This window comes from Macaca thibetana, chromosome 1, assembly GCF_024542745.1.
Source record: "Macaca thibetana thibetana isolate TM-01 chromosome 1, ASM2454274v1, whole genome shotgun sequence".
NCBI classification, from domain to species: domain Eukaryota; kingdom Metazoa; phylum Chordata; class Mammalia; order Primates; family Cercopithecidae; genus Macaca; species Macaca thibetana.
This window is the reverse complement of record NC_065578.1, coordinates 204,746,808-204,762,071: the sequence shown is the minus strand read 5'-3', so window position 1 is coordinate 204,762,071 and position 15,264 is coordinate 204,746,808. Positions and strand designations below refer to the sequence as shown.

The following is a 15,264-nucleotide window of genomic DNA, read 5'->3' as shown; positions in this document are numbered from 1 at the left end:
CCCCAAAGTGCCATGCACAGTGCCTGGCACAGAATATGGAACAGTACTTGCTGAGCACCTGAAAGACTAAATGAACATGGAGCTTGATCATCTTTATGATCCAGCTAACAACGTGGGACTTCTGCTCGTAGCTTACTCGGGGCAGTGAACACATTACGTGGATGAAATTTGGACCTGAGAGATTATTCTAGAAGGGAAATCCCGAACTTTCTGAGGAACTGATTCTGCTTACTTCTTAACCTCCATATTCAAACAGCAGGATCCAATGTGGTGACTTGGTTGTTCATATTTCTCAGTTGAAAAATGTCATGTATAATCCAAAGTGTTATAAAATAATAATTACTTTAACAGTTGTGATAAGATGTATATAACATAAAATGTTCCATCATAACCACCTTTAAGTGTACAGTTCAGCAACATTAAGTGCATCCACATTGTTGTGCAACCATCACTACCTTTCATCTCCAGAACATTTTTATCTTCCCAAACTGAAATTCCATTCCCATTAGACAATAACTCCCCATTTCTCTCTCCCCCAAGTCCCTGGCAACCACCATCCTGCTTTTTGTCTCTGAGTTTGAATACTCTAAGTACCTCATATAAGTGGAACCATGTAGTATTTGCTTGTTTGTGATTGCCTTATTTCACTTAATATAACATCCTCAAGGTTCATTCATGTTGTAGCATGTATCAGAATTTCCCTCCTTTTTAAGGCTGATTAATATTCCATAGTATGTATAAACCACATTTTGTTTATTCAAATATTTGTTGAAGGACATTAGATTTGTTTCCACCCCTTGTCTTTTTTTTTGAGACAGAGTCTCGCTCAGTCGTCAGGCTGGAGTGCAGTGACACGACCTCAGCTCACTACAACCTTTGCCTCCCTGGTTCAAGAGATTCTCCTGCCTCAGCCTTCCAATTAGCTGGGATTACAGGCATATGCCACCAAGCCCTGATAAATTTTGTATTCTTTAGTAGAGACGGGATTTCACCATGTTGGCCAGGATGGTCTCGATCTCCTGACTTCGTAATCTGCCCACCTCGGCCTCACAAAGTGCTGGGATTGCAGGCGTGAGCCACCGAGCCCAACCTCAGCCCTTGTCTATTATAAATAATGCTGCGATGTACATGGGGGTACGAGTATCTTTTTGAGACCCTGCTTTCATTTCTTTTGCATGTATACCCAAAAGTGGAATTGCCAGAACCTATGTTAATTCTATTAATTTTTTGAAGAACTTCTACACTGTTTTTTTGTTTTGTTTTGTTTTTTTTTTGAGACGGAGTCTTGCTCTGTCACCCAGGCTGGAGTGCAGTGGCCGGATCTCAGCTCACTGCAAGCTCCGCCTCCCGGGTTTACGCCATTCTCCTGCCTCAGCCTCCCGAGTAGCTGGGACTACAGGCGCCCGTCACCTCGCCCGGCTAGTTTTTTTGTATTTTTTAGTAGAGACGGGGTTTCACTGTGTTAGCCGGAATGGTCTCTCGATCTCCTGACCTCGTGATCCGCCCGTCTCGGCCTCCCAAAGTGCTGGAATTACAGGCTTGAGCCACTGCGCCCGGCCACTTCTACACTGTTTTGTGTCAATACTTTTTAAAATAAAAATATAGCAACTTAACATGTGTTACCTCCTTTCAATATCACCTTGTAAGAGTATTCATTTATTGCAGCTGGGTGCGGTGGCTCACGCCTGTAATCCTAGCACTTTGGGAGGTCGAGGCGGGCAGATCACTTGAGGTCAGGAGTTCGAGACCAGCCTGGCCAACATGGTGAAACCCTGTCTCTACTAAAAGCACAAAAATTATCTGGGCATGGTGACATGCACCTGTAATCCCAACTACTCAGGAGACTGAGGCAGGAGAATCGCTTGAACCCAGGAGGCAGAGGTTGCAGTGAACTGAGATCTCGCCACACACTCCAGCCTAGGTGACAGGGCAAGACTCCGTCAAAGAAAGAGTATTCATTTATTTCAACAATCTTGCCATTAATCCTAGTGGTCTCAGACTTTCCTTTTAGAAATGTTTTTGCAATTCTAACACTAGCATAGGATAGCAGTGGGAATAGTTTCTGTTTGCATTTATATCACACTTTACTGTTTTTGAAATGATTTGATGGAAAAATCAGTTCATGTTTCACAGTGTGCATTCACAAATGTAATTTCATCAAACGCTGCAACAATTCCATGAAACAGATTGCCCCTTCCTCGTCTCCTTATTGCTGGTCCTACTTCTGCCTCCATCTGTCCATCTACATGGATGAGTTTGTAAAATGTAGATACCAACTTTTTGCTTCTATGTTTCGCTAGCCTTCTGTGCTCTTCATCATGAAGATCAAAGTCCTAAGCCTAATGTCAAGATCTTTCATTTCTTACCACTTGCTTCCGACTTCAAATTCCTCATGTCTGTGATTCCAAACTCCTTGCTCTTCCTGGAAGGCCCTTTGCTTTTCTCATGCTGTTTCCTCTGCCTGGCTTTTCTCAGGATACTTTATAGTTTTCAGATGTGTGACTTCTCTGACATGGTTTTCTTGGTCTGCAATCCCCATTCCTCAGTCTGATTTAGGCACACCTGATTTACTTGAACGATGGCACTTGCTACTCTACTTTGGAATTCTACTCTCTACATCTACTCTCATGCTTGACTTTGAACTTGGTGTGTATAGGGACTATGTTTCTTTTGTCTGTATGCTTGGTACACTTTAATACATTTTTGAGCCAAGCAGTGATTTTCAACTGTGGAGAGGGTTGATTTTGCACCCTCTTGCATCTGGGACTTGCATCTGGGACTATCTAGAGATATTTTTGGTTGTCACCACTGGAGGGATTGCTACTGCACCTAGTATATAGAAACTAAGGATGCTATTGAATGTCCTACAGTGCATATTACCTACGTAGCCCCTCACTGCAAAAAACTTTCTGGCCCAAGATGTCAGTAGTGTCAAGATTGAGAAGCCCTGGGCTAAAGAAGGAGGGTGACTGTTCTATGATATTAATGGACAAGGTCCATGATTTTAGTGACCTTTGCTGCAGCATGTTAATGCCCACTGGTAAATATTATATTTAAGTAGGCACACTGGTTCTAGATTGGAAACAACAACTTCCCCCAAGGGACATGGACAAATTTTGTTGGGAGCATTTTTGGGTTTATCTCAATGACTTTATCACAATGTAATTTAAATTAAATGTCCTAGTAGCATTAAAACAGTGGGAGCCAGAAAGCTAAACATCTTACACAATGAGAAGTTATTAGGTTCAAAATGCCAAAAGAGGCCAGGCACGGTAACTCACGCCTATAATCCCAGCACTTTGGGAGGGCGAGGCAGGCGAATCACGGGGTCAGGAGTTTGAGACCAGACTGGCCAACATGGTGCAACCCCATCTCTACTAAAGATAAAAATAATTAGCTGGGCGTAGTGGCGGGCACCTGTAATCCCAGCTACTCAGGAGGCTGAGGCAGGAGAATCGCTTGAACCTATGATCCCAGCTACTCAGGAGGCGGAGGTTGCCGTGAGCCGAGACGGTGCCACTGCACTCCAGCCCTGGCGACAGAGTAACATTCTACCAAAAAAAAAAAAAAAAAAAACACCAAAAGAACTTCTATTTTATTGAAAACCACTGAATGGGTTTGAGCAGAAACCTACTGGACAATCCTTGGTAGGTATGGCCTTTGCAAGAATCAAACTAAATACTTTTGCAGTTGGGTAGAAGGAAAGAAGGATTCTGAGACATACCAACATCTAACTTCTTACTAGGATGCTGACTAGCAGACTGGGCAAGAGAAGGAATGCAAAATCTGCAGGTGGGCATGGAGCTTCAACAGGGATCCCTTCTAGCCCAGCCTCTAAGGACTCTCCCACTTCGAGCTGTAGCTACTGCTCCTCTTGTTTGTTAAGCAGAATGTGTAAGGAAAAAATAATTAATGCAACTCATTATCATCTCACTGTTCCTTTAAAAATGATTATTACTAACTGATTTTAATACTTTATTTTTAAATTATTATTTTTTTATATTCTCTCTAGTCTTTTTAATGATTAATTTTCATAGGTTTTTGGAGAACAGGTGGTGTTTGATTAAGTAAGCAAATTCTTCAGTGGTGATTTGTGAGACTTTGTGCACCTGTCATCTAAGCAGTATACACCATACCCAATTTGTTGTCTTTTATCCCTCACCCTCCTCCTACCATTTCCCCCAAATCCCAAAAGTCTATTATATCATTCTTATGCCTTTTCATCCTTATAGCTTAGCTCCCACTTATGAATGAGATCATACGATATTTGGTTTTCCATTCCTAAGTTACTTCACTTAGAATAATGGTCTCCAATTCCATCCAGGTTGCTGTGAATGCAATTATTTCATTCCTTTTTGTGGCTGAATAGTATTCCATGGTAAATACATACACCGCAATTTCTTTATCCACTCATTGATTGATGGGCATTTGGGCTGATTCCGTATTTTTGCAATTGCGAATTGTGCTGCTATAAACATGCATGTGCAAGTATCTTTTTTGTATAATGATTTCTTTTCCTCTGGTTAGATACCCAGTAGGGGGATTGCTGGATGAAATGGTAGTTCTACTTTTAGTTCTTTAAGGAATCTCCACACTGTTTTCCATAGTGGTTGTACTAGTTTACATTCCCACCAGCAGTGTAGAGGTGTTCCTTTTTCACTGCATCCCTGACAACACCTATTATTTTTTGATTTTTTGATTATGACCATTCTTGCAGGAGTAAGGTGGTATTGCATTGTGTTTTTGATTTGCATCTCCCTGATCATTAGCAATGTTGAGCATTTTTTCATATGTTTGTTGGCCATTTGTATATCTTCTTTTGAGAATTGTCTATTCATGTTCTTAGCCCATTTTTTGGGATTTTTTTTTCTTGTTAATTGTTTGAGTTCCCTATAGATTCTGGATGTTAGTCCTTTTTGGATGTATAGATTGTGAAGATTCTTTCCCATTCTGTAGGTTGTCTGTTTACTCTGCTGTTGTTTCTTTTTCTGTGCAAAAACTTTTTTAGTTTAATTAAGTCCTACTTATTTACAATTGCTTTTGTTACATTTGCTTTTGAGTTCTTGGTCATGAAGTCTTTGCATAAGCCAGTGTCCAAAAGGGTTTTTCCAATGTTTTCTTCAAGGATTTTTGTGATTTCAGGTCTTCATTTTTTCGCAGAACTAGAAAAGACAATCCTAAAATTCATATGGAACCACCAAAGAGCCCTCATAGCCAAAGCAAGACTAAGCAAACAAATCTGGAGGCATCACATTACCTGATTTCAAACTATACTATAAGGCCATAGTCACCAAAACAGCATGCTGCTGATATAAAAATAGGCACATAAACCAGTGAAATAGAATAGAGAACCCAGAAATGAAGCCAAGTACTTACAGCCAACTGATCTTCAACAAAGCAAACAAAAACGTAAAGTAGGGAAAGGACACCCTATTCAACAAGTGGTGCTGGGATAATTGGCAAGCCACATATAGAAGAATGAAACTGGATCCTCATTTCTCACCTTATACAAAAATCAACTCAAGATGGATGAAAGACTTAAATCTAAGATGTGGTTTTAATATTTTAACAAAAATGAATTTGAAGAATATTGCTTAAAATTAAATGTAATGTACATCATTAAATTTGAACATTAACTGATACAGGTTTGAAAGTTCATGACACTTGTCATTATCTGTATCATTTGGGTTTGAGGGCACTTAATAAAGAGTCAAGGAACTTGGTGGTAATGAACTCAGACATTTTAGTAGTAAGTTGTTGACTTCGTCACGCCAAAACTATTTCCAAAATTCCTTATGAAAAATAAGTATTCAGTCTTGATTTAGATTATATATAAAATATGATATTGATCATGTATGGGTTATATTTTATAAACCTTCATAATATTTAATTTTCATTTTTAATTCTAAGTAGCACATTTCTATTAGGAGACATGTGACATGGATTTCCAACACAACCTCAGTACATATTTATGATTGATTTTGTCATTGAATTGAGGTTGGCATAACTTTGTCTTGTATAAACTTATTGATTCATTCTATTTAGCTCAGTGTACATTAAAAATATAAGTATTATGTTAACTCTTACCATGGCCATTTAAAATGAAAACAACATGAGTTCAAATTTCTTGACTAAAATAACATTCATTTACAAAGTTATGCATTCAATATTCTGTATCACAAGAGAAGAGAGAAAGGGTTGGATAATCATAGGTGCAGCTTTTTAAAGGATTTTCAAAGTGAGTAAGTCTACAGTGACTCTCATTTTAATGACTCTGCTGATGTGGTCAAATCTAACTTTCTAAACTTTGGCTGTTTTTTCATCTTACCATTCCCTGTAGCACCATCCTAACGGTCCAGACACTCACCTGCCACCTCTCTATCATCAGTTTCTCTTATCAAAGCTGCACACTAAGAATGAGGTCCAGGAGCTCAACAAAATCAGAGCAGATTTCATAAGAAACAGACAGCAGATCCAACAAAAGTCAAATAGCAGTCCTAAGAGAAAATGTTCTATTATACTTTTTTGTTCATCTTGCTTTTCAGGATAGACGTTCACATAGAGCTAAATTTTGAGAAACTGTCAAATGTCTTGATTCCGTCTATCTCATCATTTTTAAACAGGTATTTGCAAGGGGGGGGCTATATCTAAGGGGAGCTGCATGGATATCCCCTGTCCATAACCTGTTGGGGGCAGGTTCATATAAGTCAGGATGCCTTCTGTACACATCTACGTCCAGGGGTTCTTGGCCTATATTCCTGGGATTTGAACTTCTGCTGGGCTTGTTCTAGTTTTCAACATATAATCACAAGTTCCAGATTTTCTGAGAGAATGATACATTTGTTTAGTTTATTTTTTCGTAAAGGAAATGCATGAAATATGTAAGAAATATGATTTTGACTCTGAAAACTTGTAACTCCCTTCACATATATAAATGCAAAGAAATGATAGCACTTCTCTGTCGTGTAATTTTTGTGGTATACACACCTGTCCCCAACCCCTCAAGGAATTGTAACTTACTTAAATAGGACCCAAGAGTCATACTTGAATGGCACAGACAAGGTACTAACATTTACCTGTGAAAGAAATGAATGAATGAATGAATGGGGATGAATGACCAGATGGACAAAGGTGCTCTCTCTTAATTTGACAAAATGGATGAACAGAAAAGAATCTCTGTTATCTCTGAAGCAGATGAGACAGCTCACATTGCTCAGTCTAAATTCTATCTTTTTGGATGAACCTGTGGTTTTCAAATAGTCGTAGAACTTGTCGGGCTTCTAGCAGCTTGAGTAGGAGGTTCTGAAGCCCACGGATGGCATAAATAACCAGACTAAGCAGTTCCCCACAGCCGGAGGAAATGCTCTGGCATACAGCACAATCATCCCAGGACTCTCGGGTGGGCATATAAATGTCAGGCTTGAGTGTGAGTGTTATGTTTGGCAGATTAATGCCTCATTTATTAGGCCACATATTCTGAGTAAAATCATTTTCCAAATTACTTGAAACTTAACCTTCAGGCAGAAAAACTCAATTTACTTTAACCACATTGATGGGATAGTTTTAAATGTCCCTGCCTTCTCTAACAGTGTATTGAATATCACAGACCATTTTCTTTGTAATCCTAGATATTATGCTATTGTAATGATAGCCTCAGACATAACTGAGGTGTGTTTGTGTCTCAGAAAATAATCGTAGAAGTGCCTTTGCTTTTTTATGGGTACGTTTTCTAGTTTTACTTCTCCCATGACTTCAGCCGTCATTTATTAGGTCTTGTTACATTACTGTGCCTACTTCTGTTCATTCCTCGTTTTCCCTTTTAGTTTCTGCTGTGGGCTGGGAAACTGAGTTTATTAGCTTATTATGTGCCATGTAAATGAATTATGCCTAGACCAAGAGCACAGAACATCCAGTGAAGCTCTGAGCGACTCCCTTTCCGGTTAAATTCAAGAACTTTATTCATAGACTTGGTGACCCCATAGATAACACATCCTTTTCTGAGGCACTTAAGGGAGACAAAAGAGTCAAACGTGGAGTTCAGAAGATCACCTTTAGTGTGAATGAACTGACATTTGGGAATGTGACTGATATTAATATCTGCAGGCAAGTGGACTTCCTCACTGTCCCCAGAGTGATAGAGATTTACCCATTTGGTCAGGGGCACCATGCACGGCCTTGGGCCTCTTTACTTGGGGCCTGACACTGGAGACTTTGCAGTAGAGGAGCCACCCAGACCCACCTTCTTGGCCCAACCAGCTCCCGAGAGAGAAGAAGGGGAGGGCGTGAGAAAGACATGCCCAGTTCCGGCTCCCCAAATCACGCATCAGAAGTCACTAAGGGAGGAGCAAGTCATGGGGGTGGAGAGGCTGGCTATGTAGAGAGAATCATCCCCTCTTTTGAAGCCAAGAAATGGGGAGGAATTGTTTCCCTCTAACAGTGGTGTGTTCTGACTGCCCAGGAAGACCACGATTTTATTACTTTCTCCTGAGTCTCTGGTTCTCAGTCAGGTCATTGAAGTTGCTAGGTAGGTAACTTCCAGAAAGGAGGAGTTCCGTGAGCTCATCAGCGCTGCAGCGTGACCCACTTTACACCCAGCTTCTTCATGTGCACAATGAATCTATTCATTTCCAGAAGACTTCTTCAAAATTAGCTTGTGAAAACCGAACGATGAAGAACTCTTATGAGGTACACATCAGTAAAGGGTGAGCCCCCAAGAGTGTCCTTCTTTATGTCTGCAAACAGAAACCCTCAGCAGCGGTTGATTCTCACTGGGCATGGGCATTGCTTATAGCTAATCCTCACTCAGGCAGATTTTTTATCTCTCCAGGTCATTCAGGAGATGGGAGGCAATAACCCATTGGCCTGTAGTTAAAAACCAGAGTGATGTAACACAGCGCAACTGCTGTGGAAAATGATGAGGCAGTTCCTCCAAAAATTAAACATAAGCCGGGCACGGTGACGCAAGCCTGTAACCCCAGCACTTTAGGAGGCCAAGGCGAGCGGATCACCTGAGGTCAGGAGTTCGCTACCAGCCTGGCCAACATGGTGAAACCCCATCTCTACTAAAAATACAAAAATCAGCTGGGCTTGGTGGTGCACGCCTGTAGTCCCAGCTACTCATGAGGCTGAGGCAGGAGAATCGCTTCAACTCGGGATGCAGAGGTTGCAGTGAGCCAAGATTGTGCCACTGCACTCCAGCTTGAGCAACAGAGCAATACTGTCTTGGAAAAAAAAAAATTAAACATAGAATTATCATGTGATCCGGATATTCCTCTTTTGGGGTATATATTCAAAAGAACTGAAAGCAGGGCTTCAGATATGTGTACTCCCATGTTGAGAACAGTGTTTTTCACAGTAGTCAAAAGGTAGATGCAACTCAAATGTCCACCAATGGATGAAAGAATAAACAAAATGTGGTCTAGCTGTACAGTGGAATATTACTCAGCCTTAAAAAAAGAAGGAAATTCTGACACAGTCTACAACGTGGATGAGCCTTGAACACATTATGATAAGTGAAGTAAACCAGTCACAAAAGGTCATGTACTATATGATTCTAATTATATGATGTATCTAGAGTGGTCAGAATCATAGAGACAGAAAGTAGAACAGTGGTTTCCAAGGGATCGGGATTGGGGAGAGTGGGGAGTTGGTGTTTAATGGGTACAGTTTCAGTTTGGGAAGATGAAAATTCTGGAGATGGATGGTGGTGACAGTAGCACATAGGCAAGTGTAATTATCACTCCTGAGCTCTACATTTTAAAATGGTTATGATGGTAAATTTTATGTTATATATATTTTACCACAGTAAAGCAAAAGTTGTGTTTTTTTTTTTTTTTTTTTTTTTTTTCTGTTTTTGTTTTGTTTTGTTTTGTTTTTTGAGGCGGGGTTTCACTCTTGTCCCCCAGGCTACAGTGCAATGGTGCAATCTTGGCTCACTGCAACCTCTGCTTCCCACGTTCAAGTGATTCTCCTGCCTCAGCCTCCTGAGTAACTGGGATTTCAAGCAAGCACCACCACGCCTGGCTAATTTTTGTAGTTTTAGTAGACTGGATTTCACCATGTTGGCCAGGCTGGTAGCGAACTCAGGTGATCCGCCCGCCTTGGCCTCCCAAAGTGCTGGGATTACAGGCGTGAGTTACCATGCCTGGCCACAAAAATTTTAAAAAAAGAGAGAAAAAACAAAAACAAAAAAACAGAGCAGTGACTGTGAGGAAACCAGAGCTATGAACCTGAAGGAACAGACAGAGGTGGGTCCAATGGGAAGAACTGTAACTGCTTAGTTGGTAACAGCATGTTGTTTTACATGAAATTTTGTCATAAAACCTTGGTCAAATGAGTCATTATAATACTAATTATACTAATAGTGGGTCAGGAAACAGCATAAAACTTTTCTTTGGCCAAGGATATGATGTTGAAAAATGTTGCCTCACACTGTTAACTAGAATGTGTTAAAATGAAAAGTTCATAGAAATAAGAACTTTTAATTTCCCTTAGAACAAGAAAACTGCTGTTCAGAAACATGAGTATACCTTACATCAAGGTGAAGATTTAGGAACAATTCATAACTGCTCATATATGGTAAATCCCTTCCTAAACCCTCTTTCTCTGCCTGCATTCACACCTCTAAGGAGAGCAAATACTAGAAGCTGGAGGTCTTCTGTTGCCTGAGTATAATGATGTCTGCAGTCAAATGGCCGTGCAGGTGATTTTCAGGGATGTCCCTGGGCATGTGGTATTGGAGGAGCCTGGGAAGAGCATAATTGCATGGCGTAAAAAAGGAGTGTTTGGAAAGATGCTAGATTCAATTTGGAGGGTCTACTGAAGGGAGAGGTATTAATTAATTAATTAATTATTAATAAGACAGGGTCTCTCTATGTTGTCTAGGCTGGTCTTGAACTCCTGGGCTCAAGAGATCCTCCTGCCTCAGCCTTTTGAGAAGTTGGGATTACAGGCACATGCCGCTGCACCTGGCTAGGGAGAGGTTTTCAAAGGAATTATTAGATCAGGGAGTTTGGGGAGAAACAACGTACCATGCATAGCATGCTGTAAAACATTTGTTCCAGAAAATTTTCAGTAAAATCTCTGTTTTCACTATGGTCTGGTCAGGTCCATGGGCTGCAGATATGACAGAGTGCCAAGTGGTCCTTTATAGAGGATGAGGCAAGGGCCGGTTCTCACCTGGGTTGCCAACTAGGTGCTAGTGCTCATGGTAACTTCAAATTCTAACTTCTTGCCCTCACTTAATTTCAGTTTTAACCAAGCTTACACTGTAGCCTAAATTTATGAGGATAAACTGAAAAATAATATCTCTCTGAATATTGGGGCATGCCAGTTTTTTTTCTAAGTGAATTTTCCCAAGAGTCCTATACAATTTTTTGTCTCTCACTCTTCTTCTCTTCCATTCTTTTCTCAATAACTTAGGGTTTTCTCAGTTTATCTCTAACCTAATTTGAATGGAAGATTCCTCATGAAAATGGACCCCCCTGTTGTTAATTAAGTAATGCTAGCTTCCACAGCAGCCACAACTCCAAATCTCAGTGGTTTAATGGCTCAAAAGTTTACTTCTTATTCCTGTTATAGGCTTATCTTGGGTTTATAGGGGCCTTGCTCTGCAGAGTTACTCAGGTGCCCAGTCTGAAAGAAACTGCATCATCTTATAGACGTATCATCTGGAAAACGTGTCTCCTGAGGTCACCAAGTAAAGAGGAAAAGAGTGGGATGCAGGAGGCACCTAGCTCATAATTGTCTAAGCCAGCACTTGTGCTCATTGTCCATTGGCCAAAATTAGTCATATGGCCTCAGCCTAGCTGCGAGAGAAGCTAGGAAATGAAGAGGAGAGGATGGAGTATTTAGTGAGCACTAACTCTCTTTGCTACCCTTGCTGACTAGAGTACTATGAAGCCCTAGTTACATGAAAATTCAACAAACTCTTGAATATAATTCATTTTTTTTTTAGAGAGGGTCTCACTTTGTAGCACAGGCAGGAGTACAGTGGTGTGATTATAGCTCACTGTAACCTTGAACTCCTAGGTTCAAGAGATCCTCCCACCTCAGCCTCCCCAGTAGCAAGGACTATAGGTGCACACCACCACACCTGGCTAATTTTTAAAATTTTGTAGAGATGGGGAAGGGCAGGTCTCACTATGTTGCCCAGGCTGCTCTTGAACTCTTGGGCTCAAGCAATCCTTCTGCCTTGGCCTCCCAAAATGCTGAGATTACAGGCATGAGCCACTATGCCTGGCTGAATATCATTTTTATATAACAATAGTCTGTTCTCATGGACATCTGCAGGCTCTCTTTTTCCTTCTTTTATCACTTTTGTTCAAACTAAGTCTCTAAATTTAGCTTAAATTTTTAAAACCCATAATAGTTAAGAAAAAGCGATAGGGGCTGTTAGTAGTATTTAGTGTGCAATTAGTAGTATTAGTAGTATTTAGTATGTAAATATAAACAAGATTACTAAATACTACTAAATACTATTAGTAGTAGTGTAGTATTTGAGTAGTATTTAAATTAGTAGTATTTTAATTTATTAGTAGTATTTAGTATGTAAATATAAACAAGATTACTAAATACTACTAAATACTATTAGTAGTATTGTAGTATTTGCGCAGTATTTAAATTAGTAGTATTTTAATTTATTAGTAGTGTTTAGTATGTAAATATAAACAAGATTACTAAATACTACTAAATACTATTAGTAGTATTGTAGTATTTGAGCAGTATTTAAATTAGTAGTATTTTAATTTATTAGTAGTATTTAGTATGTAAATATAAGGTTTATATTTACAGATACACCTTTTGTAAATATAAACCTTATCTGCTGCCAGGTAGTGGACAGCAGGTATTATCTATCTCATAGTGTCTTATATAGTTATTCTGTCACTTATTTATTGCTTTATATTTATCTGTGGACTTTTCCCCCCATGATGTAATAAGAGTGAGTAAGTGATGGTGAAAATCTCTGACTTTATCTTTTACTTGTTGATCATCTTCCTCTTTCTTTTTTGTGCTCTTTGTTTGGCTATTGCATTTTAGGGACAGTCCAACCTAGAAGATAGACTCTTGCATGGGACCACGGCAAACTGTACAGGGTCTGCTTAGGCGCAGATGGAGACTGGGCCCTACTGTCTGCAAGCCTAGCTATGTTTAGGTTGCAGCACCGGCTACACAGATCACTGGATTTCCGATATTCTTTAGGACAGTCCATTGATAAAATGGTCTCGTGAGTCATTAAGGCTGTCCTGGATATCACCTTGGGACACTTGGGGATCTCTTTCCATCCCAAAGAATTGGAATGTAGTTTAGGAAGGCCTAGAGAACGTGTGATAGTCCATGGTCCTGGAGAGAATTAGGAAGGTATATGGGAGATGCTACAGAGTAGGACAACTCCATGGGTCCCAGTGATTCTTTTTGTTTTGTTTCTTGAGGGGATTGCATAGAATTGAGCTGAACCTCACTATAGTCGCCATGTTCAGATCGTTTGTCTCTGCTGGAAATATTCCTCTTCCTTTTGGAAGCAGTACCCTTTTGTGGTCCCCTGTGTGCATTACAACCCTAGGGAAATCCATGGCCTGCGGGTGTTATCACAATGGGAGCTTAAGGAGGGGAGTGGCGGAGTGGTTACCCTAACCTTTCTCCCTTCTTTTTCCTTCTGTTCTCCACAAGGCTTTTTGTGTTTTGTTGATGAAAACAAATGCATCTCTGGCCTTTAAGATGACCTGCATAGGAAGATGCATTGGATTAGGGCTTAGATAAGAGCTTATCAAACATGGAGGCTGGGTACGGTGGCTCACACCTGTAATCTCAGCACTTTGGGAGGTCGAGGTGTGCGGATCACCTGAGGTCAGGAGTTTGAGACCAGCCTGGCCAACATGATGAAATCCCGTCTCTATTAAAAATACAAAAATTAGCCAGGCTTGGTGACGAATGCCTGTAATCCCAGCTACTCAGGAGGCTGAGGCAAGATAATTGTCTGAGCCTGGGAGGCGGAGGTTGCAGTGAGCCGAGATCACGCCATTGCTCTCAAACGTGGGTGATAGAGTGAGACTACGTCTCTAAAAAAAAAAAAAAAAAAAAAAAAAAAAAAGGAGAGGTTTCCTTGAATATGTCTTTTGTTCTGTGGGGTTCCTGCCTGCAAATCAAATGTTGATTATCAGTGCAACTACTACAGAACCTGAGAAACAAAAAAGACTTCAAAAAATAAAAAGCCGGTCTTTCTCCTCAAGTATTTTAACCAGGAAAACTTACAAAATTAGTCAAATCTGAAGTCTTGCCTAATTTATATTCAGTATATAGTCTAAAAATGCTTCCAGATTTAAAACAGAAAGAAAATCTTAAAAGCAAATGATTTTTCTCTCTCTTTTCCCTTCTTCAGGCTTTTCCTCCAAATGTGATCATTGTATTTTTCTACTGCAGTGCAGTGACTATATTCTTCACAATAATCAAACTAGTCAGTTACCGCCTACACCTCATGTTTGACAAAGGAGAAGTAATTCAGCAAAAGCCCTCCAGAAAGGAAGAAAAGCCAAATAAAGACAAGGAGGCCAAAGGTGAACACATAACTAATCCCAAAAATCCAAGGTAATATTTCCAATTAATGTGACACTTCAAAATTTAAATGTTTTGCTCTTAAGTTTTTTATCAGTTGTTTTTGAAATCACTAGTACAGGCAGATAGAAATATGTGCATTTTTTTTTATATTTCAGCATATACTTAAGCATAACATTGATATTCATAATCGGGATGGTTTAACTGGCTATCAATATGACCTTCTCACATGATCTAGAATTCATTTGTCTTAGGCTTAGCACTGCAAAAAATTTCACTTCACTGTTTTTATGTTGTTATTTAAATGCTTAGAACATGCCAGAGTATTTTAAAGAATAGCATTTGTGTTTGTTGATATAAAAGTGATACATTACATAGAACTGAAATATTAAGAGTAATTTTTGAGTTAGCATTCTTTTCACTATTCTTGTATTATTTCTTACAGCTCCTTAAGATAGCATGTCCTCTAATTTAAAAGTAATGTTTATTATAAGGTTTATCTGCTGCACATGGTGGCTCATGCCTGTAAACTTGCATTTTGGGAGGCTGATGTGGGAGGATCACTTGAGTCCAGGAGGTTGAGGCTGCAGTGAGCCATGATCGTGCCACTGAGTTCTAGCTTACCCAGAGAGAGCGAAACCCTGTCTCTTAAAAACAACAAACGAAGATTTATATATAAGGAATATAACAAAATGGACTGTAGGAAAAATAAGT

At 39.8% G+C, this 15,264-nt stretch overlaps 1 protein-coding gene across 2 annotated transcripts in view; it reads left to right on the top strand.

Annotated features, from left to right (window-relative positions):
* The window catches only part of PCNX2 (pecanex 2), a 309,611-nt gene that overhangs the window by 18,491 nt on the left and 275,856 nt on the right, over nt 1-15,264 (top strand). For both annotated transcript variants that reach the window (XM_050769598.1, XM_050769591.1), the window contains exon 2: nt 14,378-14,583. In XM_050769598.1, the coding sequence (XP_050625555.1) occupies nt 14,378-14,583 (206 nt within the window). The remainder of the gene's footprint in view (nt 1-14,377; nt 14,584-15,264) is intronic.